The sequence below is a fragment of the Corvus kubaryi genome, unplaced genomic scaffold (genome assembly GCF_017639235.1).
Source record: "Corvus kubaryi isolate FWS band 111438036 unplaced genomic scaffold, C.kubaryi_AGA036_p1.0 37334, whole genome shotgun sequence".
Taxonomy (NCBI): domain Eukaryota; kingdom Metazoa; phylum Chordata; class Aves; order Passeriformes; family Corvidae; genus Corvus; species Corvus kubaryi.
In genome coordinates this window covers 19,057,684-19,084,366 of record NW_024581108.1, presented here as the reverse complement: position 1 = coordinate 19,084,366, position 26,683 = coordinate 19,057,684, and the positions used below count along the sequence as shown (strand labels likewise).

Here is a 26,683-nt window from a genome sequence, read left to right as displayed (position 1 = left end):
AAAATTGGGCTGGGCACAATGCAGATATGAAAATATGCAGAGAGGGGGTGAGTCCTGTCATAGATGCAGGGGTCAGCTGCACTAGTGAGGGGATCTTACCCTCTGACACCCCAGGCACACTCACAGGGTGGAGTTCTCCTATCTGCAGGATGGGGTTTTATTTCCAGCGTGCTGCTTTGTGCCCAGGAATCCTTCTGGCATCACTGAGGACCTGGGTTGTGTAGGGAGAGTTAATACAAGAATTGAGATATATCCTGAAGATCAGAGTGTGCCCATGTCAGGAGGGAATGCATGTCTCCCTTGGTGTGTACGCCTGTGACACCTATTACCAGCCCTGAGAAATGCTTGTATTCATCAGAAGGAGAAAATATCCCTTTGTGTTTATTCTTATTTAACATTGTTTACACAGAAAATGGAGAAACACATCTTTAACCGTCATGTACGATTTAAAATTATGCCAGTACAGCAGGCAGTGCTCATTCTGCAAACATCTACTCCACCATGTGGTCTCTGGGAGCTAATGCTGGTCTCTGCATGGCCAGCCCGCTCTGCCTGGAGCACACTGCAGTGGTTCTGTTAAATAGCCTTTGTGAAGGTTTCCAGAGCTCTAAATTAAAAATGCAGAAAGCCGAGGAGGAGGAGAGAGTTTTGAGAGCAGGGGTTCTCTGTAGCTGGAGCATTAGGATGTCTTGCTACCTAATTGCTTTAGAATATGTGGGCTTGAATGAATCTATTTTAATGAATAATAGGCAAATGCATAAATCTCAAACCCCAAGCACCCAAACGGTGATATGCACACTAATGAAGACCTGACTTCCCTGGCAGGTGTGGAGCTGATTTGTAAAATGCCGTGAATATATCAGTTTTGAAATGATATTTATGAAAAGAAGCAAGTTTTCTGCGTGTTGCCCTTGTCTTTGCTCCCTCCTGCCACACACCTGCTCCTCCTCCGTGCCGCTGCAGCCTCATGGCAGTCCCTGCTACAGCTCTGCCTTCGAGGAAGGGCAGCAAGAGAGACCAATTACCCTCTGTCTCCCCTCTCACTGCAATGGGCCTGAGAGGGGGGGAAAAAAGGGGAGTGCTCCCCCTTCCCCACTACCTTTTCAATTTCAAATCCTAACCCTGTTGATAGTGCCATTTGTGGGTTGGAACTCCCTGGCTTTGTGTGTGGAGATTATCTGGAGATTCACCTGGTGCTGATCCAATGAACCAACGCAGCCTCACAAAGCTGAAGGGAAGGGTGCAGAGTTCTCTTTGTAATAAATCACATGGTGTGAAAAAGGATTTCTTTACCTCCTTTCCTCCATTATTCTCCATATCTCACCTTGTGGAAATGGGTCTGTTAGGAAGAGACTTAGACTCAAATGGTAGGAAAAACGAGCAGGGCAGGGAGAATTGAAGGTAAGGGAAGGTAGAGCTCCTGTAGGTTTCTATAACTTGGAGATTCCAGAAAGAAGAGGCACAACCTGAGAGAACAGGAAAAAGGCCTGAAAAATAAACCCAGCATGGGCCTTGGTACCAAATGCTTCCTCAGGATGTTGTCACTAAAGCAGCTGCAAAAGAAATCCTTAAAAGCAGTGATGAGTTCAGTCCCAGAGGCAAAGGGGTTCTGTCCAGAGGACTGCCCAGCAAGCTGGGTGCTGGTCTGAACATCTTTGGTTTTACTGAGTTGAGCTGGTAACCTCTTGAGATCTGGCTGCCTCCCAAGTAGGGAGGGATGAATACTGCAAAATGTTTCAGTTTCCAGTGCAATTTTGAAACTCATTTGCTTTGACTGAATTTGCACTGTGTTTATGTAAATTTATAAACACTGTAATAAATTTATCTACTTACAGAAAGCAGAAATTTTAGAAAAAGGCTGGAAAACGTTGGTGAAACACAAATTCTAATTCAACAAGAATATTCTCAGAACCTGATTTAAATGAACATTCAGTCACGAAGCAGAAACACAGTATGTGGTCTGTATATCTAGCAAACTATAGCAAGCATAATCCAAAATTCGAACAATGGTTAACAGCTTAAATGCTTTAAATTACATGCATGCCATTTCTTGTGGCTGCAGTGACTGTGTGACCAAAGCCCAGGTTTTCACAGTGGGAATGAAGACCACAACCAGGTAATAGTAGCAGGTTGCTATTTTGCTTGTAGCTCACCTGTTCTGGCTATGCTTTTTTCTAACCTGGGAGAGTCTGTGCCAGCACACCGTTCTCACTGGGCTCTGTGACACTGTGACCTGCCACATTCATAAGAGCATCCATGGGCATGGTCACTGAGACTCATGGAATGGGATATCCTCCAGTGCCCTTGCCCCAACCCTCACTAATTCTGAAGCTGCTCTTGTCTTCCCTTGCAACTCTTGGAGTCTGTAATGTCTCCTGATTTTCTGTCTTCTGTGTTCCCTTCCTAAGATCATCCTTAAGCAGTTCTTTGATATAATTTAGGGGGCTTTTTTCCCCTCTTGTTAATTTTGTGCTGAACACATTGGTTTATTTACAGCACAAAATAAATCTCATCTGTACAGGGCAGATTTGGAGGCACTTTCTAAACACTTACAGCCGTGTGAGGAACTGCATTGAAGCCAATGACGACAATTGCAGTCTGAGTAAAAGAGCTGGTCTCAAATATTGAGAGGTTATGTACTATATTAGAACACACTTTTTTCCCACCATAGAGCTGCTGTTTCCAGAGCATACCTATGTTTCTACTTTGCCTACCCAGTGTTTGAAGCAGCAAGCAGTTAAGCAGCAAAGTCTTCCAGAAATTAGCTGGTTTAAGGCTAGGAGGATGAATTAAAAAGCAGTGCAAGATGCAATTTTTAAGTTATCCTGCTCTTGCACTGGAGGCATCAGCCATGAGGGAGATCACATCAGCTGGGAGCAAGATAATAAAATGAATGCAGGGTCTGTAATGGGCACGTGGGAGACTCTTGCCGTATGTTTTGGTCATGTCCTGATATATGTGAGCTGTGGGAGACAGTTCTACATGTAACAGAGTCAATAATCAAATCTGAAGTACCAAGGAACACAACTTGATGTTTCCTTAGAGAGGCCACAAGTTTGCAGCAGATGAATAAAGAGAGAATGTGGTAGATACAAATTTGTCTTTAGGCAAAAAGGAAAGAAAAAAGACTTGAAAACTGGAAGGGGGGAGAAAATATTATGCTGTTTCCAGACTGGAAAGAAATAGTAATGCCTACATCAGAAACTTAATTAATTGTTGTTACATTGATAAATATGTGATATACCACATCAAAGACTAGCTAAATGATATTTGGAAATTAGTTTGGATTCCTATTAAATTGAGCTCAGAGGAGCTTCCCAAATGAATAACTTGTTTTCTAAGCATTGCTTCCTTCTGTTTGTAAAGTCTTTTCAAGTAAAGACAACTATTTTTAACTGTTCTTGTTGCTTTAAATGAACTATGAGTTTCATCTTTTACCAGACATTTCCAACACATCCAAATTACAATGCCTTATTTAGGATCTTACAAAAATTAGGTATTGCTTACTTCTTTTCCCCATGGGGATGACTTAGATAAAGTTATCTAAAAAGTTCCAAACCCCAAATTTAATATTGACAGTCCATGTTTGAATTTAAAATTTGCTTCTGTTGCTCTCTAGCCTGGCCACTTCAATGTGCTTTGAAGATGAACATAATGGAATCAAAGTATGCTCGTTTTCTCTGTTGTTAAATATTATTAAAGAAAATGTAAATGTGACACATTAACTATATAAAGAGATATAAGTTCAAATTCTGAGCGCTTAAGAAAGTACAGTAAGAATGTTGTTTTCTTGGGAACTGTGCCAAAATCCAGTAAAACTCATGACAGTTTCTGCTTTTATTAAATGAAAAACTCATTCCTCTCCTTCTGCTCCTCTGCCAGTTTTATCCCGGTGTAATTCCACCTACGTCTCTGGAATTACTTCTGGTTTTTATTAATGTCTATGAGTTCAAAAGAAGATAGGATTTAGTAGAGCTGAGTGTAGAGAGTTTACATCAAGACAAAAAGAAGAGAGAGAGAAATCTGAAACAATATGCCACGGAGTGGGATGGCAGCAACTTTCAGAGTTGTCTGTGGAATTGTAGCTGTTGGAGTGTCCAGAAAAAAATCCATCTGTTTCCTTTACAAGCAGAGAAGTGGCACCATGACAAGGAGATGGCTTCTCTCCCCCAGCAAGCCACCCAAGTCAGCAGTGATGGAGCTGCAGAGCGGCGCTTGGGTGTTTGAGCTCCCACAGAGCTGATGGTTGGTTTGTGTAAAGCCAAGGAGCAAAGCAGCTCCTGCTTGCTTAGATACCCATAAGAATTTTTACAAAAGAAAATGTCCCATTAACTTTGTATCCTTTGGTTCATAGGAAAGTATTTATTCATCAGGTTTGTACACTAATTTCACCCTCTGGTTTCATCCCCTCATTTTTTTAAGCATTTCACCTCCCTTAATTTTATTTTCCTTTCTCTTTGCCAATTAAACCTATGTTTTGGGTCTTCAGATTCTCAGAATTTTTTGCCAAAGGATAGCACTGCTGGAGTGAATCTCTATTGTTTGCATAGGTGTGTTTAAAAGATTAAGGCTGAACAGACATTCTTGTAATAGACATGGGATCAATGAAAGCTCTTCTTTTCTCAAGAAGCTTTAAGGCTTAGCAGCGAGGTTGATTTTTTTGTTTGTTTGTTTTAACTGTAGAGGAAGTTGCATCTCTACCTGGGCTTTTATTATTAGTGTGGTCTTCCACAGAATTTCTGAGCAAAAATCTACCCAACTCATCCCAAGCTCAGTGTGAGATGACAGAATTCTCTTCTTGCATGTATCAGTAGCCACAGATTGTCTAGGTGATCTCTGCAGGAGGCAAGGGACCTGATTTCCCTGTCTTCCTACTTGTGCCACTTCCAGCTTTTCCTTTTATTTTTCAAATTTAAAATTTTCAGTTTTAGTGTCTACTCTGTTAACAGCCCCCTGAGTTTCAGTGGGGCCCCACAAAGAATTTGGATACTACTCCATGGGGCTGTGAGCAGCAGAATCCAATTCAGGACAGTGTCCTGAGAGGGATCTGAGTCAGGGCAGGAAGGAGAAGCCAAGGTGGCATCCATGCTCCAACGCCTGCAGGATTTGATGGCCAATAAGCATTTTAACTTGGTGATTTGGTTGGCTAATTTTTGTGTAGGGAATTGCAGGAGGGGAAGAGACCGAGGCCCTGGGTTAGTGGCACAATGACATTCATGCTTTAAATCCCTTAAGCACAAACTTAATGGCCATTGATTACAATACTCTGAACAGCTTTGCTGAGTCAAAGCCTGACTGAGGACAAGCTGAAGGTCCAGCTTGGTGGTGCAGAGTGTGAATCACCCTTATAGCTGCAGACCCTCAGCCACAGCTTCAAAGAGAAGGGAACCTCCAAGGTCAGGGAAGGCTGTTCCAGGGCCAGCCTGCCAAGCTGGGAAAAGGCAAAGGATACAGTGAGCACAGGTTGTGGAGGGGAAGAAGGCTGAATGACCAAAGCTGTTTCAGTTGATATTCTGCTGGTCACGTTATTTCTGAAAGGGGCCATTGCTGCTGTCTTTCCTCAGGGGAGTGTTTGCTTTGTTTCCCCCATGAGAATAACATTTAACTACTTCAGCTGCAGAATATATTCCTAATTCTGCAGCTGATCCGAGGAGAGGCTGCAGCCCATGTAAATCCTTTGTGTCTGTTTTTTGTGTGTGTGTCTGTGTGCAGGTGCTCCCTGATGGGGTTTGACCTGAACCGGCACTGGGCAAATCCATCTCCGTGGGCTCATCCCACCCTGCACGGAGTGAAGGAGCTCATCATCGACATGTACAACAACCCGGTGAGTGGGGATGGGTGCTGCTGAGCCACCCCTTGCGCTGAGGGACCCACCCTCTCTTGCTGCAGGGTGCAGTGGGATGCCAGCAACTCTTAACCCAGTGGCAAACCAAAATAAGGGGGAAGTCAGCAAACATTCCCCCCACCACTGCAGGAGATCAAGGAACAGTTGTGCCTTTTGCCACAGGAAGCATCAGAAGTGGAGAAAGCAAGTGAAATGAAGTTCAGCTCAGATTAACTATGAAATAATTCTGAAAGCAGGGCCTAAATTCAATCGAGCTGCTCTCATGCTCTGAGCTGGATTCCAAACAGCAGGCCCCCTAAATTGAATTAGGGAATGGCAGTGATGCTTAATCCGGGGCTCTGGTAGGGGTGGCTGTGTGGTGTGCAGTGCAGGAGGGGGAGAATATTTGCAAATATTATATAAACACATACTCATGCTCACTCAGAGAAGCAGAGGTGTTCTTGAAGGTGAAATCTTAGCTAATCAGCGGAGATGGATTCTGGAGAATATGGAGGAGTGGGAGGGAGGCAGACAGCTATTGAATGTTTGACATCAAAGCGCAGAAGGATTATTGAACATGGCACCTAAGGAAAACTGCTGAAAAAAAATGGAGATGGGTAGGAAAAAATCACTACCAAAAAATAAGAGGAGATTTTATAGATTATTATTTTTTTCATTATGGGATTTCTGGTATTTGTCCTCTCTTTTTGCTTCTCACAGTGGAGAGGGAATTGGAATCTCTAATTCCCTGAACTTTTGCTAATTTTTCCTTTAGTTTTTTTTTTTTCTTTCTTTCTTTCCTCTTTGTTTCTGTGAAAAACGACCTGGTTTTCCTTGCTAATAAAGAAAGAGGATTCTTACCCCCGACTACATCATGTATAGGATAAGACTGCCTTTAATTTAACTCCTGCTTTTCCCAATGCATCTCAATTGGACTTTTTATCTTCCAGCTGCAGTAATACCTGTACAGAGGAGGTTTTAGGTACAAGAAAGATAGGTTAATAGATAAGATCCTTATGTATGTATGGAGTAGAATCCAATTGCATGAAAAATATTTTCTTAGACTGCTAATTGTTTGGCACAGAATTTGTCTTTCTATTCAGTTTCTGCAGCACCTTGCACTGTGCATTGTGCCTCTGACCAAGGTTCCTAAGCTCTTTTAGTGATGATGAGAATGATGGAAAGGCACAGAAAGGAGCTTTGGAGCCAGCCTGGTCTTTCCTGGGTTTTCTACTCCAAAAAGCAAGACAGTTTTCCTTCTAGATGATGGAGAGAGCATGCAGACTGCTTTGAGAAGAGGTTTTTTCCCGGAATGAAGAGGTCTTTAAACATTACAAGGAAGTTGGGTGTAGGGAAATGCTTGTAGCCAGTAAGGCAACAAATCCTGGCACTATTAAAAGCCTCTGTCAGTAAAATAAAGCTATTCTTGGAGGTAGGGGAAAGTTCTTTTCAGCTTCATCCCATTCTAAGGAAGCTTTGAAAATGGTAGCTTCCATCTGCCCCATGTATGAAGAATGAATTAATTTGCTTTGGTGGCTAAAATGAAGAATCAAAAGAACTGTGGGGTGGGAGCTGGTCTGAAATGGAAATCCTTTTTTCCCTCTGTCTTTCTGTCTCCCACTCTCCCCAGTAATCAATCTGAGATGAACCAGTTCCAGTTCATTTCTGTCTGAGGGAAAGAAAGGGGAGCCTTTCAAACACAAGTGTAATGTTTCATTTTCAAGGTTATTGAATTTTTTTTTAAAAATACTATTTAGTAATCTCTTTTTTCCCCTTTTTTTTTTTTTTTTGGGGAACCAACAAAGTTCAGGCTGCTCTTCAGAATTTCATTTCTTAGTGAATTATCTACCCACTGAAAAAACCTTGTCTGGTTTTATCATCCCCTTGTCAACACCAGCCTTTCTGGCAGTTCCAGGGATGCTCAGCAGTGCAATGCAGTACATGGGTTTACTGTTATTTTCAGGCAATACCAGATTCTTGGTCCCTCTGATCCCAGTAATATTTGTATGAAAAGACCATATCCAAAGTGCAGGGGGAGACATGCCAGCTGCCTCACAGAGAGGGCATGGGACTGTCCATGCACCATCCTGCTTTAGCAGTGACTGCTTTTATTAAGTTATGACAGAATGCCAGAATAAAACTGGCTTTAAATCCCTTCAGGCAGCTAAAAATTTTAGGTGCTTTTCAGATGTAGAGTGTTACTTTCGGATGAGTAATATATGATAGATGGTTGGCTGCATGCACAGGTGACCTGCTGCAGGAGGCCTGGGGTCAATCTGTGTCACATCAGGCATTTTACATCTGAACGTCTGTCCTGCCACCCCTCTCCTCACCTGAAGTCTTCCCACACTGGGGAATATGAAATGAAATAAAATGCAAAACCCAATTCTCTGAGAAATTATGTAATAAAAAAATAACCTTCATCTCTCCTATTGCAGACAAGATCTGCCACGAAGGGCTGTCCACAGAAGACTGGACTGTTTAAAGCAGAGGAAGTTTGGCTTCATGTTGCCATTGCAGAACAGCTCAGTGCAGGACTTTCAGATGCATTCATTCCCCTAAATCACTTAAGGAAAATTAGCTGCCATAAGACCATAAAACCATGTTTTAAATATTGCTGCATAGGAGGATTTTTCTTCTGCTCTGCAGTATGGGAGATAAGCTCTTCCCTTTGAAAAAATGTTCATTCTGGAGCAGGGAGGATGAGTGACACAGAAATAAGTGAAGTGGGTATGAGGCACACACACGATGCTGCAGCTACAGTGATTCCAGCACTGAGTGTTCCAAGGCTGAGTGTTTGCTGTAGTTACTGTATAAAAATAATCCAAAGTACTTTGTGGTTCACTGTTCGTCTGGGTTTTACAAAGTGGGCTTGTTTTATTTTATTTTTAAAGTGTTTCAAATTGCATAAGGACCATATTACCCTTAGGAAGGAAAGGATGGGTCAAGAAATGAGAGAATGATAGGAAGATTTGATCTCTGTGTCACTGATTTGACACAGTAACTCTGATGATCACTGTCATTGTGTTGACCTACATGGAGTGAGGGGATATTCTCAGATGTTTCTAGTGGTGCCAGTCTTGCAGATGAGACTGAAGTGATAGACTCTTCTAGCTCATGTGCTGTTGGCTGGGGATATTTCTGTTCCCAAGTACCTTTCCCTGCCCATATGCGAAAGAGCAACACCTTCCCACCACTCTACCAGATGATACCTGTTGAAACAGTTGATGGTTTTTCCTGTCTGTGCTGGAGCAGGAAGCAGAATTATCTCAGAACATGAATGTATTGTTTAAACCAACTCAGCTGACTTTTGTTTGGAGCATGTTAAATCATGCTCACATCAGCCATTCGAACAGCTGAGATGTGGGGCCAAAACTTTCTGCTTGTGCATGATAACAAGCACAAGCATGCCTTGAGGGAGCATTGCACACGTGGGGATTATTTTTTGGGGGTGGCCCCACTGAGAGACAAATGTGTCATTCTTGTGTGGATAGGAAACAGATAGTTATGATCACAAGTACCTACTCAGTTGTGGTAGATGATTTAAGATGCCTGGAATCAGATTTCTTCCATGTCATTCAGCAAAGATTGATACCTTCACTGTGCTGTTTCAACCCCTTCCCTCTGCAAGGAAGATTGGGATAGACTGTTTCTGTCATTTGGTTCTCTTAGGACCTAGGAGACAAGGGACAGGCAGTGACTGACTATTTGGGACGAATCTGTTTCAAGTAATTTGCCCCTCCCAAATGAAAATGCAGACACTCTCATTACAACATTGGAGTTTATTTTCTTTCTATCGTGTTTCTTCTATTCTGCCTGTTTTCCACCTCCTGTTGAATTGAAGCTGGAGTCCTACAAGCAAATGATTCCTTTGCTAGATGCTGTTCACCTTGTCCCCTGAGTGAGCCTGAGACCTGTCCAAAAAAGAAAAGAAAACACAAAAACCCCACGTACCTGGGATGTGCTCCTTAATTAGCATCTCCTTTGTCATGTGCGTAGACACTAAAATTTAAATTATTTCTGCATAAGTGACTTTTCTGTATCCATCCCTGACTTTGGAGTGCTCGATATTGCAGCCCTTGAATACTTTTAATACTGTTGTGGGTGAAAGTTTTCTCTGATTCAATGCAAAATGAAAGCCCCAGCATGCTAAACTCTGAGTCATCTGCTGGGCTGGAACCTTTAGATCCACCACACAGACATCTGCCGCAAGGGCTGATGAATTAGCTGATAGAGGATGGCAATCTGCTATTGCTGTGGACAGGAGTGAGGGAGGGAAGGAGCCTGTGGGCTTCAGGGGAATCTGCTGACAACAGAATTAATAATAAGAAAGGATGAGTAAACATAATACTGTAGGCATGGGGAGGGGGTGGTATTTAAGGGTGAATGACACCTTTTATGTTTTTGAGCAGGTTTTTTAAGATTCCATGTGGAGGCTCAGACTTGAACAAAATCATTATTTTTCCAATCTTCCTGTCTCTGAGGAGGCCTAGCTTTTGATCCCAGTAGGCTTGAGTGGGCAAGAAGTAAGAGTAGAGGGGAATTAGCCTGGTAAGTTAACATAACTGGATTCTTCAGCAGATGACTGTGTTCCTCTTCAGAAAGAGAATCTATTTACCGTCTTCCAAAGTTACTGAATGTACAGTTCTCTGGACCTGTGTTATCATCTCTCCCCAGGCCCTTCTTTAGAGGCTGATGGGTGTCCTCCTAGGGCTGCCTCCCCTCAGAACATCCTGCACCTTCACTCTACAGGAAGACAGCAGAGGGAGCTTGTTTTGGGGAAAAGGGCCTGATCTCTGAGTTTCAGCTTGTTGCTGATAAACCCTGATAATAGAGAACAGGTGAGGTTGAAGGCTGAGTGGTGTGAGAACCAGGTGAGCTCCTCCATGAAGGGAAACACGTCTCCCTGACTATCTGTAATTTGTTAGAGCTGACTCTCCTGTCCAGCCAGGTGGCTTCTCTACATTTCCCCATTGCCAAGGAGTACAGTCTCTTTGCCCCCCATGCTCATGCACTTCCTCTCAGTTTTCTGTTTCTTCCATTCTGGTTCTGTGTTTTCCTTGCTGTCAGGAGGTTGCAGGTGTTCTTACCACTCCAGACCACTTCCCAGCTCTTTCAAAGGTGCAATTTGGCTGCTGATGCTTGACCAAGGCCCTCCATCACTGCCCCTCTTTGTGCTGCTCTGTTCCAGACACTCTTTAGGCCATGCACTGTCAATCCTGTTGTTCAGCCTGCATCTTTTCTAGGCCTCCAGTAGCACCATTTGGATTGTACTGTCAAGGAGAATAGTTGTGATTGTGCAGGAGCCATGGTCCAAGTGTGGAGTTGTGGGAGTGCTCCACATGCAGCACATCCAACCCCTCACTTTCTCCACTGTCCTCAACTTTTGCAGTGAAACAAATCAGGATTTTTTTTTTTTTTTCTAGTATCCCTGTCATATTTTGAGAGAAGCATTCTGGTTTTATGGAAAACTAGGTCACAAAATATAGACTTAGAATCCTGTACCTGATATTTTGCAGGTTGCATCTATCCCCAATGGCAGGGTTGCTTTAGTGACCTCACATCCTCTCTGCCTTGGGCAGTGCCACATTCTTCACCAGACAACACATTTAGAAAAATGCAGCTGGTCTCCAAGATGTGTGTGCTTTGCTGGAGAGTGACATAAATTTTATCTTTGTCAGTCCTGCAAATTATGTCAGTCTTAGAGGCTCTGCTTCCACTCATCTCGTGAAATGATGTTGTTAGTATTACCATCAATGTGACGCAGGATAGTTGACAAGTAAAGTAGAACAACAGATTTTGCAAGGGTTTCACATCAAAATTGTGCACTTAGGCTTCTTATGCTATAAGCCCTCAAGTAGCATTTTCTAATCTAACATTTGAATGACTGCAAGCCATTGTTTTCTCTTCAAAAATTCTTTTCCCTCATCATCTCCCCTGCTCCTGTTATAAATTGGAGCAACAAACTGGAATATATTTCACTGAAAAATTTTAAGCTCATTCTAGCTGAAGCCAGTTTGGATGTTAATAAATGTTTGGAGAGGCTGTGGGTTGGGGTTTGGTGTTGCTCAGAACTCACTTGGAGCCAAACAGATCAGCTGGGGTCTGCGTCATCTGGTGTGAGGAGTCATAGCAGATTAACTCAGGGTAATGGGATCTGTAGCACCACACACTACCTGGCTCCATTTTGCTGTTAGCAGAGCTCTTACACTTCCTTCCCCAGGTAAACAACACAAGAGTAGTGAATAATCATTTCTAACTCGATATTGAATTTTAACAACCCCCTGGGAAGTGATGCTCAGAGAGTCCCTCAGACATCCTGGGTTGTCATTTGTACCTGCTGGTTTTCACTCTGACATCAAAACAGCCATTGCCAGGCATCATCTTTTGCCAACAATTCTCAGGATAACATAGTATATGTTATTCTGAGTTCTTCTTGGGCAGAATGGCCAACATGCTGCCTCTTATTTCTCTCCTCCTGAAATTAGAAGAGGGATCACCTCTGCTCATGCAGTGTGTATTCAGCTGTGATAGCCCTGTGGCCTCTTTCTATGGTAATGTTCATGTTTTTGCCACTCTGTTGGTATTTCAGAAGTGCCCTGTACCACTTCTCTCTTGCAAGTCCCTGTTGACTGTAGTGTAACTTTTCAGTAATTTGAAAATATCATTCTTATTTCAGTTCACTGTTGAACAGTACTAAGGACAACCTTTCTCTCAGTGCTGCAGTTTAGCAGTGTGATGTACCCATCATTGTCTGATTCTGTAGCTTGTGCTCAGGATTTTGACTCTATTTCACATCTTCCTGTTGGACCAGCATAATCAGAGCTACTGATGCTCTATCTAACATTATACTTCATATAGGCTGTTTAAAAGTATTCCCATTAAACTCTTGTCGTTGTTAAGTATGGACAAATTTGGTATCTGCTGACAGAAGCAAAGGTGGTGTGCATGATCAGTTTATTAGCTGTGGCATTTTCTGATAAGAAATCATGTGAGAGTAACAGTTCAGAGGGACTCCTCAGTTCTCTTTCATGCAATTTTAACAATTCTGCTTCCTGGAGTAAACATTCTCTCTTGATCTAGTAATACATTCTATGTTTATACCAGGTAAAGAAGCTTCTGATCTTAGCAAATTTCTTCCCACAGTCCCTAAAACACACACAATATTTCAGAGAAACTTGCAAATAGCAGAGCTGGTTTTACACTAGAACAGATTATTTGCAGGAGATGCTGAATCTTTCCCACTGGAGGGTTTTATGATGGGTATTTATTGGAAAAAAGTTTAGACAGAGTTAATTCCCTTTTGAGGCAGTTGAATAGACTCAATAAACCCTAAAGATTTCCTTCTCATCTGCAATTAACCTGTGATTTTTGTCCCTTCCCTTTGATTTGTTTTCAACGTGTAAATCTTCATATATATAAATGTATATATAAAAGGGAATATATAATTTCTCTGGTAACTTTTAGGAATCATTGACACCATTAGATGAAGTTCCACCTGAAACTGTGAACTCCTTGTTAAAGTGCTAGTGAAGGAAGGGAGTGCTATTCAGGCCAACCAGTGCTAATAGTCTAATTTTTCTGCTAAGTGAAATCTATATATTGAAATTATAAATTGCATTTCATCTAAACTAGACAAGCTTTTTGGCTGATTTTGTTTTGTTTTGATCACATTTGCATGCTCATAATCTAGCTCTGGCTGATGCTACACTATATTTTTGTCAAATACTCCAGATTCTCCAGGAAATGTTTCTGAAATGGGTCTACAGCTACCAAATTTCTCTCTGTTTCTACTCAGTCATTGTGCTAATCATATCACCATAGTGGTAATGGCTGCCACGGGCTGTAGTTTCTTTGGTTTTTTATCCTATCCCCATTTGGTAATGTTTTTATCTAGGATAGGAACAAAATTTCAGGTGAAAAAAAAATAATGCAAAGGAGAATGAAATGTTTTCATTCAAGAGACTAAAATTTCCTTTTTTTTTCAACACAATAATGGCCAGTTTTCATTTGTACCTGACACTCCTAAGCTGTTGTTCTCCATGATACACACCTCCACGAAGCACTGCAGACAGATCAGTGTGTGGTTCACTATCATATTTCTAGATAAGTGCCCCTTTACTCACCTCTAATATTCTCACATGTTGTGTTAACACTTTCACCCTGTCACGTGGGGTGTCTGTGTGCAGTAACATCTGCACCTTGCTGCTCTAAACATCTAAACCAGTTTGGGGTTTTTTTTCCCAGGAGTTAGCTATTCTGAGGAATCTCTGTGCTGCTGCTTCTTGTTTGGGGCAGAAACGTTAGTTATGCCCTCCACTTTGCAGTGATCTACTGTCCACCTTATCTTTTCTTCCTGGTGTTTTATTGCGATTACATGGAACTTATGTTGTTGCTTTCTTAGTTTTAGCTCAGCATCTTGGTCTCTTTCCACGGCTCTTCAGGGCCTTTAGTCAAACTCCTCTCTTTTACCTTGGATCAAAATATTATCCATCAAAGCTTTAGTATCCTCTCTACCATCAAAACATGGTTGTATTTTCCTGGGATGTGCCTAGGGGGATGAACACAACTCAAATGTCCCTCTGAGGAAATAGTGTCTCCTAAAATAGTTTTTTGAAGATGAACAGCCATGTTTTCTATTTTTCTGGGGGCATCTGCCAGCACCCTGCTGATGAATCAGAGCAGTCTCTTCAAAGAATTTACCCCTTGCCAATGGAGGAAAATATTCCCTTTATATAATACACTTTTTTTTTTTCTTGGACTGAGTGTGCAAGAGGAGTTAAATATGAATTCTTTTCTCACTTTCTTGCATCTTCTTCCTGCTTCAATGTTCTGTAATTCTTACAGATGTGATGTTATTGAATTCCTCTTAGGATCTGCACTGGGGAGAGAGGATTTTGGATTTTTTAATTTTAAGTAACATTAATCAGGGAGTGGCTGACATGTTCAGTACTGCATTGAGAGTTTCCTCGAGTCTGGGAGATATAATTAAGCTCCTCCTCAATAATTCTGGTTTCATGTTTCTCCTCCCCTTCTCAGTTTTTCAGTGAGACACGAGAGTTTGAGATTTTTTCTCAAAAAAACACCTCCCCTTTCACTTCTGCTCCTTCCCCAAGTGCTTCTATAAAGTGGGTCAGAGTCAAGGTCACTGACAAGTCTGCTTCAGTGCTTGCATTTGAACTGCTGAGCACTGAGGAGAATGAGCTCCTGCACAACACAGCACTCAATTCCATCTGCCTCTTGCCCGAGCTTCTTAGAGCCAGGGCTTCTCACAGGATGCAAGTGGAAATGCCTGGAATGAGCTGATCCATTTTATTTTTCCCACTTCAGATGGCGTTGGGACCATGCCCTTTGTTCAGTTTTCCTGGGATTGCATTTGCCTTGTAAGACACAGGGGCAAAGTCACTGCCAGGGCTTTTTTATTTAATACAAAAGAGCTCTTAGTATTCAAAAATGATTTAGAGACAGCTGGCCAAATGTTTGACCTAACTATGTCTGTTCATGCTTTTCTACTGGTGCAAGACAGCAGTAATAGAGCCAGTGGACAATTAGCCCAGTGTATGCAATGAAGATGGGTGAAGTGAAATGCTGATTTTAAATGAGGATATTGACATAATAGCATCTCAATCAGGGAGCACTGGAATAGCAGTGTAAAATTATACCCCAATAACAGAGGAAACCAAGCCAGCAGAGGAGTGACATTATCATTAGAGTTCAAGGAAAGATCAGAAGCAAAAAAAGAGAAAAAAGAAAAGAGAAGAAAAGAAAAAGAGAAAAGAGAAGAAAAGAGAAGAAAAGAAAAGGGGAAAAAAAGGCAGGGAGCGGAATTGTATCAACAAGTACTGAAAAATCCCACAATCTCTGTGCATTAAAATTTCATGCCAAACTGGGATGGTAGCACTAAGCATCTTTAGTGTCATGCTCAGAATTACCCCAGAATCAATGAGGACTCAAGGAATGTAATGACAGAGTCTGATTAAGGGTCATGATTAAAGGTGATGTAGAAACCACATTTATACACTTTAAAAATGACATCTTCTGGAAACGAGGAATCAAACAGCCTGAAAGAGGAGAGCAATTTTTTTTTTATTTATCCCTTAGCAAGGATTAATTCTTGATTGAAGATGTACCTGTCAAAGAAACATTCCGCAATAATAAATATAAGCATGCTCAAATTCGTCATTCCTGGTGGAAATCAAAAAGACCCATGGCATATACTTCTGAAAGGAGGCCAACACAAAGTGGAAAAGAAATTTAAAAGTAGTCACTAAAAGGGAAAAACAGAAGAAAATAACACTTTGGGGCAACATGGCAGCTATATGAAATCACCACTGTAGGAATGCATTTTTTCAGCTTTACCATTAGAGAGTAAGTGTGTTACCCCTCTTTGAGAAACTCCACAACTTTATAAAAGGTTGCATGAGAAGTTAGCAGAGGGGATTATTAGACATGAAGAAGGTCATTAGCATTAAAGGACGCCCTTTCAAGTCTTGCCCAAATGAACTAAGGAAAAAAAAAACGCAGTACACTGGCAAGTTAAATGCAAACCCATAATAATAGCGGACAAAAACAATTTTGAAGAAAAACTTGCTAAAGGCATAAAAACTAATAATCAAAACTTTTTCAAACACATCAGAGGCAAGAAGCCTGCCTGAAGGTCTATAAGGTTGATAGATGATCAAGATGTAAAAGTGCTCAAGGAAAATAAGGTCTTTGCAGAAAAGCTAAATGAGTTATTTGCTTTGGTGTTCACAGTGAGGAGCCTAAAGGGAATTCCCAAATTAGAGCTGCTCTTTATGGGGGACAAGTCAGATAACATGGATAACAGTGGTTTAATGGTAGTTTTCATTTTTGAAAGAGGAATTTATACATCTGCTAGCCTGTTTTCGGGGGTTGGCAAGCATGAAGATAAAGGCAATCAACCTGTTGCCTACTTTGAATTTCTGAAAAGCATTGGCAAACTTCTAGCCAAATGATTTAAAAGAAGTTAAGAATCTCAGTTGTGATTGGATGATACGAGTTTGTGTGCTTATTTGTTCTTTTTCTTGCATTGTTTCCTTAAACATCCCGTGCTGCCCACAGCCAGAGATCTCTGTGTGGCTGTTGTTTCATAAACCTGTGCATGGGAAAGACAACACAGCTCCTGCTACTGCTCTCTGACAGCCTCTTGTACTATTCCCATGTTAAAGTAGAAGGGGTGGCTGTTTGATGGCTGGATTGGCACTATCAGGTTTGTGGACAACCAATAGTGGTTGTTCTGCCTAAACAAGAGCTCTGTTCTGTCCCGTGTACCTCTGCATTCCTGCAGTTCGGGTGCATAACTCTTGGTGGAGTTATTTTGCAGTGCCATACAAAAAAAGGGGAAAAAAAAAAAGTGAAATTGTGTTTTGATGGGAAAAGTCTACAGACGATGTGATTTCCCTGGATAAAAGATCATTATCCTCAGGGGAGGCCATTATATTGTCTTTGTGACAATATGCAGAGGTATAGGATAGGTCCACTGCTTTCTTGGCACACGTCGTTCCAAAATAGTAATCCCAAATAATCCTGCAGACAGGATTCCCCACTGCTTATTTTCAGTTTGTGCCTGGTTTATTGTGTCAACCAGAGCCCGTGCCTGAGAACAGGAATCCTGTGAGGAAAACACAGTGACTGCCTAACAGCTGAAAGGAAGGTAACTAATGGATCCAGTGGGGATATTTAGGCAGATAGGCTTTAGTTACAGACTGGGTGACTAGAGCTGAACGAATAATGCTGTTTCTCTTCTGCAAAGCATAATAGATATTCTTTATGATTTCAGGTTGCCAGATCTTTTCCTTTTGCAAACTCATCCTATGAGGATTATAATGAAACAGAGCTGCTTCCACAGTTGTTATTTTCCTTAAACCTGAAAAACTGCTCTTTTAGTTTCATAGGCATCAAAAAATAGCTTATTCCTGGTAGCATTACTTGCTGGCTTTTGCAGGCAGCAACCCTGCAGTTTTGCATATGTTTTCTTGATCTAGAGCCCAGTTTAAGCTGCTGAATGGGGTCTGTGCCTCTAATGTTCCCTAAGTGCAGTTATGAAGAAGAAATTGCTTATTTGAATCATTAATCAGTCTCTGGATGGCTGCAAGTTCTTATATTTCATGGCTGGTTTTCATGATGTATGTGACCTATTCATAGCACCACTTAAGCTGCACTGGAACAAGACTTAATTCCTATTCTTGTTAAAGCTTTTCTGCTGACGTCCTTCACTAGTTTGAGCTTAGAAACCCTCCCAGACTCAGAGGACCAGTATATGCAAAACTGCTGGAAAGGCTCTTCAGACAAGAAAACTGAATCAGTAGCTTAAATCTTTCAAGTTAGTGTTACACGACAGATCGATGTTTCCTACGTGGATGCATTCAGTCATCTTTTCAGAATCTGATATGCCTTGTGAAAAATCCAATTAAAATTAATGTATTAATTAACAGAAGTTTAATTTTCTTCTTGTCAGGAGATACATCATGATGTTGGAATTTTACCACATCAAAGTTAGCAATAGTCCCCATCTTAAAAGTATTTTGAAGGCTTCTACTTGCTGTCTTCTGCAGTGCTGACACCAGTGGATCAATTGGTTTTTAAAAGCAGACAGGAATCACCATGATAATCTAGTCTGATTTACAAAGTACTAAATATCATCCATCATGGTTTTCCTAAATGAGCATCAAAGTCTGAGCTTCTCCAACTTCCGGTGGCTTAGCTGTTAGAGAAAATGACTGATCTAAAAGAGCTTAGAGGATTTATCTCACAAGAGCATCTGGAATATCAAATCTTTCTTCAAATATCTTCAAAACTCCATCCCTGTGCTGGTAAGGTGGTTTTCTTTAAACTTCTTTTTTTTCTTTTTTTTTCTTTTTTTAAAGAATTATTTTTTTTCTCTTCAGTATATCTACCTTCTGGGAACTGACACATTGGAAACTGCAGTGTAGAGCTGGATTACTGAGCTGGGTCATTTTGATGGCCTGAGCTGCAGAATCTGACCATAATTTATGTGATAAATCTGCCTGAGCACACCGAAAGCTAGGGATACTCCAACGTGTGAGCTTCCTCCTTCATTTCTGTGGGGCTTGTTCATGTTCCAGGGTGACTCCTTTAGGGACAATGCTGATAATTATTTCATTATTTCTCAAAACATGGTAAGAATGAGAGGAAGGATCACATTACGAAGACTGATAATCCTTGATTCACATAAATGTACATGTGGGAGAAACAGAGAGTTGCCCGAGCATAAACAGCAAAATTTAAGTTAACACACACCACGGAGCATATGAGCAGGGAGGAAAATTCAACAGGGTGTTTGATACTGCTGAAAAGGGAGCTCAGCAAAATAATGTGCCTACAAAGTTTGTAAAAACAGTGCAGTTTGCTCCCTCCATCCTGGAGTTTGTGTCCAGTTTATAGAATCACAGGACATTTAGGTTTGGAAAGGACCTCCAGGAGACCATCCAACCCCCCTCCAAGGCAGGGTCACTTAGAGCAGGTTACCAGGTGGGTTTGGAATATTTCCAGGGAGGGAGATCCATAACCTCCCTGGGCAGCCTGTCCCACTGCTCTGTGCCCCTCAGTGTGCAGAATTTCTTCTTCATGCTGAGGCTGAATTGGTTGTGTTGTGGTTTATGGCCATTGCCCTTATTCCTGTCACTGGGCACCACCGAAAAGAGTGTGGATCCCTCTCAGTCTTCTCTTCTCCAGACTAAACAGGCCCAGCTCTCACAGTCTCTCCTCATCAGAGATGCTCCAGACCCCTCATCCTCCCTGTGTCCCCCTGATGGACCGTCTCCAGTAGCTCCTTGTGTGTCTTGTGCTGAGGAGCCCAGAGCTGGACACAGCTCTCCAAATGTGCCTCACCAGGGCCAAGCAGAGGGGGAGCATCACCTCTCTTGACCTGCTGGCTACAGTCTTCCTAATGCACCCCAGGATACCACTGGCCCTCCTGGCCACAAGGACACTGCCAGCTCATGGTCAAGGGTAGACAGCAGCCCTTTATTTGTATTGATGTATAGAATTTAATGGGGAATTTTGGTACTTTTGGTGCTTTTGCCCAATTAACAACACTGCATAAAATGTAATGCTACTACTATTATCATGTGATTTTGTTAAATAGGTTGTTGCTTTAAATCTTTTTATTTATGGACTGCTCCCTAAAAGTTCCATTTTTAATTGTGAGAATATCTTGCATTTAGGTTTGGATTTTCAACAGCACCTTCTGAAATAGGATCCTGTCCTGTCTCATTGTATCTTGAACACAAACCTCCAAAGTTTAAATGCAAGTTAGGAATGAGTTTATGTCTTACTGAAACGTAGTCACCTCTGGAAAAGACCCCATCAGCACAGCACTATTTGAAGGCTGTTTACTTAGATGTACATCAAGAAAAATCTATTTCTGTTCCGAGTGCAGCTAATCTATTGTTTTGTAGTTTTTGAAAATAAACTGCCTTCATCTCAGTATTGGTCTTCTGCTAGGGAATTTGTGGTGGTTTATGACTTCCCCCAAAAGGATATTCACTGTAGAATTAAATCTCAGCAGGAGTAGATTTAATCCTCCCTGATGACTTGTAGTCTATGGAAGCGTTATTGCCTGTGCTTGGTTGGTGAGTCTGCCCTTCAGGAACTGGATGTTCTCCTCTTGCTGCAGTTAACTCATGCAATAGAGACAGGTTTTTATTCTGTTTATGTCCCTTGATAATGGCTGTATTGATCTGGCCTGATGTAAGCAAAGGTTCACAGTTCGCCCAATGTTGCTAAGGGTACCAGACTATTACTGCCACCAGCAGACACATTCCATCATCCCTCAGCCTCGGTGAAAGCTGGAGCAGCGGGATGCCACATGTTGGTGGCTCAGGAAAATGGCATGTGTCAGAGCCTGGCATATGTCAGACTTGGATGCTGCTAAAATTAGAGTATATTTTTTGTCATTTTTGTTTTGACTGCCAAGCAATGCAGGAACATTTAAAGGTTAGCCTAATTTTCGCTTGTTTGGAAACATAAGTCACAAAGACAACGGTGTGCAAAACCACCTATGAATTTTGTTTTCAAATATCTGAGCATTCCTTTCTTTTAAAAAATTATCAGAGTGGCTATAGCTGCCCTGAGCCAGGAGTAAGAAGGGTGAGCAAGATGGGATGTTGTCCAGCCTGACAGCTCTCGGCAAATTACTTCATCATCTCCTTGCCTGTTCAGTTCAACAAGGAATTTTCACTAGAAAGCAAAATCCAGGAGAAAAGGTTTTGAGCCTGAGTTCTTTCTTGTAGCAACTCCAAGTAGAGCTGCAGGAGTGAGAACTGCTGAATCTTATAATACTGCTTGGGGGATTTGGCTCTTTGTTTAGAAAACAATTTAAGTCTGTGTGCTTGATTTTCCTAGCACAAACCCCCCGTTGTCCCTGGAAATAAGAAATAATATTCCAGGCCTGCAGTGATGAATATGTCTCACCGTGACAGAACACTTCGACCTGTTCTAGTCTATTTTTAATAACAAGAGGCCTGACACCATAGCTGGGAAGGAGTGGTGGTGAGAGAACAGGATTAACTACTAGATTAGTAGGTTGGGTTTTTTACCCCAGAGTCCAAGGTGGAGGATAGATTAGCTGATTTAAAGGAAAAACTGTTTTCATCTTTTTTCCTTCTCCTTGGGAGCTGGAAAATGTTGATTGCTTGATCCCATCTCATCCTGGTCCAAGTCTGTTAATTCCATTCTCCAAGTGGTGTGGTTACCTTCTATCAAGTTTAGAGGGAGGGAGGGAGGGAGACAACTGCTCAGTTGTCCTCTAGAGACCCTTGGAAAGGGTGATTTGGAGTGGGTTGCCAGGAGAAATGGTGCAAAGAGCCCTGTCCAGCCCAGCCTATTTACAATGTCATAGTAGTGGATTGTTCTCTACAAAACCAAATATTTAGCGGTTGTTGTGTGTTAGTCAAACTGAGACATACCACTGTTGTGTAATAAGGTGGGATTCTGGACAGAGTGTTTACAAATGACTTTGTTGATTTCAGCAGTGTTGTAATAGCAAAGGGCAATGAAAATTGATATCATAACAGATGTGATTTTATGTTATTAGTGAAAATAACTTCAAACGCAGTTTGATAGATCTGAAACACAAAAATTCATCCAAGTAAAACATTGTTTTAGTTTGCAGTCTTGTTTTGCGAGTGCCAGTGTCTTCGACTGAAGTCAGTGGAAGTTGTAAATGATCACTGTGACTGCTTTTAGCTGTGGAGATTGATTTATCACCTGAACCGTTAATATCTGTATGCTGAGAGCAGTGGGGAAAGTGTATGTGTATGTGTCTGTACATATATTACACCTATAGTATGCTTTATGCATTGTTTTCCTGTTGATTATGTATTTTGCAAAGGAATTTATCTGCATTTCTTCCCTGTGGAGTTCAGAAGTATGATTGGATCTAGTTATGGTGCAGTTCAGGGAGAGGTCGGAGCATTTGAAATAAAGCTTGGGAGCCATTTACCAGGCTATCACAAAAACTGTGACCTGCACTGGGTACCCAGGCCCAAGATGCCAGGGAGAAGCTGCCATCTGGCTTTGCAGGCTGGCCAGCATCAAAAGGGTCTGTGCTGATTGGAGCACAGCCCCTCAGTCAGCTGCAGGGAGCCATCCTGCAGGAGCCTGGAGGCTGACTGGAAGACCTGATAGGAATTTTCCTTCTCTAACTTGTGCAGTGGAGGCTTGGATGGAGAGCACTGCCAGCTGCCACCCTCGCTCAGGAACCTGTAGAGAGAGTAAAGCTGCACTTGGGCTCACTGGCTCTGTACCCCAGCTAATTTTGTTAATAACAAAGTTAATGTTCTCTGGGACTCGATGGGATATTTTAGGATTTCTATCCTTTGGACTGGGAATGATAGAACAGACAGCAGACAGAGCACATTGGATTATCTCTTCCTAAGTGCAGATTTCACCTCACCATAGATTTCTTCAGCTTAGTAGAGTTGTTGTAATGCCCAGGTGAAGCTATTTCACTGTATGAAAGGCTGACTGTCACTTTAATAAACAAAATGACTAGTTCTGGTAAGCAAGCATGTGAATGCTGTTTAGATTTCTCTGAGCTTTTTTTGTTTCAGTACCATTTCAGTAAATTCCATTTATTTTAACTTTCTTCTGCTTATCTGAACTAATTCTGCAGCCTAAGCTTTTCTCACAGTGCTACTCAATCCTTTTGCATTAAAATTAAAGGAGAGGAGGAGGGTGAGATACAAAAATTCAGAAGGCAAAGTGACTTATATTTAAAAAGTAAGAATGTGGAAAGAGCCAATTTGGCTGTAATAGTTTGACATCAGAAATTGTATTTGCAAAAGGAAGATATTTTTAAGATGATCTACTTTTTTCTCCCCATTCTCAGTATCTTTAAAAAATGCATCCGGTAATGGCTTTCAGAAACAACTCTCAGGCAGGATGTGTATGAAAAACCTTGCTGAAATTTTGCTGAAGGTACAAAAGGACAAATACTCAGCCAGACAAATGGAGACAGAAGGGCACAGGGAGGATGTTAGCTTTCCCCTGAACTTCTTGTAGCAGTAAGCATTTTAAAGTAATTTTGAATAGCCTCATGGAATATGAGTGAAAACAGCTTTACTGTACATTGGGCAATAACTGAGCAGGCTTGACATATTTTGTGAGTTGACACCCTTGAATGTAATAAAGTGCATGGATTGAATTTAGTAGCAAAATAAATAACACGCAGGTTATTAAACTCCCTCTGTTATTCATGACCATCTTGCATTTAGCAAAACTTTCCAGCCTGAAGTCCGCTGCAAGCTGCCATGGAAAATCTAGTCTGTCCCAGGGGAGCAATGCAGGAGCCCAGGGAATGCCACAGCAGGCACGTGGCCTGTTTTAGAGCACACAGAGCCTTGCTGAAGCATTAAGGTGGTGTGCTAAGAGCACAAAACCTTCTAAGAAATAGCTCATTACCCTTCCCAGGGGAACTGCTGATTATTCCTATGGGATTCTAGGAGAGGCTGACCAGTCCTCCTTTACAATGTCCAGCCAAACAATGAGGAATCTTGAGCCAAAAAATTCCACTTGTCTGTCTTTAAAGGTGTGTCAGAAAGAAAAATTAGTGACAAATTTTGCTTGAGGGGCTGCCTGGTGCCAAGTGGCCTCCAGGTATTCAGTCACCTGGCAGCAGCACTTCACTGCTTGGAGGGATCTTAGAGGTATGTGTGAGGGATAGATAAGGGAGCTTGGGAAGAAATGGCACTTATTCTGAATAAAGATGGATCTGCAGCCTCCCTACTGGCATATAATCCTTGCGGTTCTGGGGTTATTTCAATCAGCCTTAGGAGATCTCCTCTTAAATCTGGCTGTCATTCAAATGGATTTGGCCACTGCAGAGGTGCCAGGGCCAAAACCAACAGTGGAGCACACTGCTGTCCCCACCACAGCACAGCGAGGCATCAGTTTCTGTGTGAAGCTGTACCTACGGAGCCAAAGGGAACAGGAAGGTGAGCCTAACTTAATGGAGGGGAGAGAAGCAGTCCAGAATCAAATGAAGCATGTTCCTTTGCTAGAAGTTACTGGGCTAGAAGCATGTCAAGGATGGTTGAGTCCATGCAAGGAAAATTAATTATTGTGGTTGCCAAACTTCCTATTTTGTAATTTGGTCAGATTCAGTCCTCTTGTAACTGTATGTAAACTTCAAACCTTATAGTTGACACATTTGGGCAGACAGACCATTTCAGCTCTCCACTTTTTCCTTTCTAAGCAATTGGTGTTTTAAAAGTTAGTCTAAAGTTTCCTGTCCATCTCACTCTGGACCAGGTGCTGGGTTCACCCACCCAAGGCCAGTTTGTAAGCCCTGACAGTAGGAAGAGGAAGTGGTCTCGTTTTCCTCCTTGTGAAGAGCATCCTTTGGCAAAGGAAGGAGCTGATCTCTTTTGCTGTAGGTGGTTCACAGGCTTGAAAATGACTTTTCAGTCGTGCAACAAATGTTTCACTTTGTGCCAGGAACTGGCCTGTCCCTTTGGACATTGAATGAGCAGATGCCTAATTAGCCTATTATTTACCATGGTTGAGATCGCTGAATTTTGATGAAACAGACTTTACTTTAATCATTGATTCATGACACAGATGCTCATATCATGCATTAGGCTGTTTAACCTTCCACAAATACAGTTGTCCCATGCACTCTTTTATAAATATCCTGGCAACTTCTCTGTCTTCCTGCATTCTCTGTGAGGGGGAAGCTTGGGAGCTCCCAAATTGGCCCTTAGTGCTGATAATGTGAATATTGAATGCAAGCAGAAGACACTGAATGGCACCAGGGCACTGGGAGGCATACACTGATAGCTTTTAGGAAAGGAAGAGATCCCTGTGCTGAGGTGAAAGGGGCTCTGAATCCTGCCATGCACTGCCTGAGCCTGGAAAGCTGAGCTGGGACATCCCAGAGGACAGGTGTCTCAGGAGATCCCTGTATTTTTGGGGCAGGAGTGCAGCTGTAAACCCAGGAGATCACTTGGATAGAGATGAGGCTGTTCGAGACTTCCTATTTACGGCTCCCGTGGGGTTGTGTCAGACCCCAACACCCCAACTTGTGTATTTTCTTCTCTGGAATGAGTACTTCAGAGTCCTGGAGAGAAATTCATTCGTGGTGACGAGCAAGGCTGTGAACTTATGGCCTGGGCTGCTCCCTTCATTGCATCCATCCATGATGGTTTCACAGCTGGAGGGGTCCTTAAAAGCTATTCAAGTCTGATGTATGCAGGTGCCAAACTTCTCTAGAAAGCGTAGCAGGACAATTCCCTGATGCTATCTAAAGGCCTGAAACTTTCAAAGAATCCTCTTCCCCAGATATGATCCTGAATTCAGGAGAGGTTTGTCAGAAATACCCTTCAATAGGTGTCAGTAGGAAAGCAGACCTTTTTAAAAGGCCTTTCCAAATGTATTTTTAATCCACCCCTTCACACCCATCTCCCCAGGACACATTGGTTCTCATATGCTCCCTGCTTTATCAGTTCCCTGCTGTAAATCCAGAGGTTGGAGAAGTGAGGAGCCCAAAGAGGCAGAGCTGTAAAAAGGAGCTGGATAAACATCGATTTTGTCTTAAAATCTGAATAATTGTTGGGTCTGTACTGCTGGGAAGAGAAAAGGAGTTAAAGATTTGCTCTCTGTTTGGTGTGATAAATGGCAAATTCTGTGTAATACCAATGATGGATGTAGCCTGAAAGGTCAGGGGAATTCCCAGCACAGGGTCTGACCTTTATTTTACTCAGTTCTCTGCACTGAGTTTAGAATAAATTCACCAGTTAGAAAGAATCTACCACTGGAGGTTTTATCTTTGTGTTTTATTTTTGAATGAGCTCTTTAAATTCTTCTCAGGGATTTTTTTTTTGTGTGTGTGTGTATGTGTGTTTTGGTTTTTTATTGTGGTGGTTTGTGGTTTCTGTGGGTTGTTTTTTTTTTTAGTAGCAGGAGGAGGTGAAGAGAAGAGAACATATTTTAAAAATATTTGGAAGATTTGAGAGGCCAAACAAAAAAGAGACACTTTCTTTTTTGGAGCTTTGAGATTAGTCATGCTGCTGTCTGTTTTGGAAAAGTGTTGATATAATAGAAAGCCCAATCTTGTGTTAATATGTATGGACTGATACAGCTTTCTCTATGCTGCATAAATCCTTCCAACTGTAATAAATTGGAAATGCTTTATTCTGAGAAGAGCAATTATCAGAATTCAGCATATTTCTCCCCCTTCCTGTCACCTAACTCTGTGCTCTCTTCCAGATCTTTTTTGACTTGCATAAGCCCCAAAGAGAAAAGAATTTATTTAGTGTTGACCAAAGGTTTAGCAGTGTAAGTTTACAGGAATAATTTAAGGAGAAAACTTCCCTC

At 41.8% G+C, this 26,683-nt stretch overlaps 1 protein-coding gene across 1 annotated transcript in view; it reads left to right on the top strand.

Annotated features, from left to right (window-relative positions):
- Positions 1-26,683, top strand: part of AGBL4 (AGBL carboxypeptidase 4) — a 585,664-nt gene that overhangs the window by 432,164 nt on the left and 126,817 nt on the right. Inside the window, 1 exon segment of the mRNA XM_042030660.1 lies at positions 5,713-5,824. Coding sequence (XP_041886594.1) covers positions 5,713-5,824 — 112 coding nt within the window.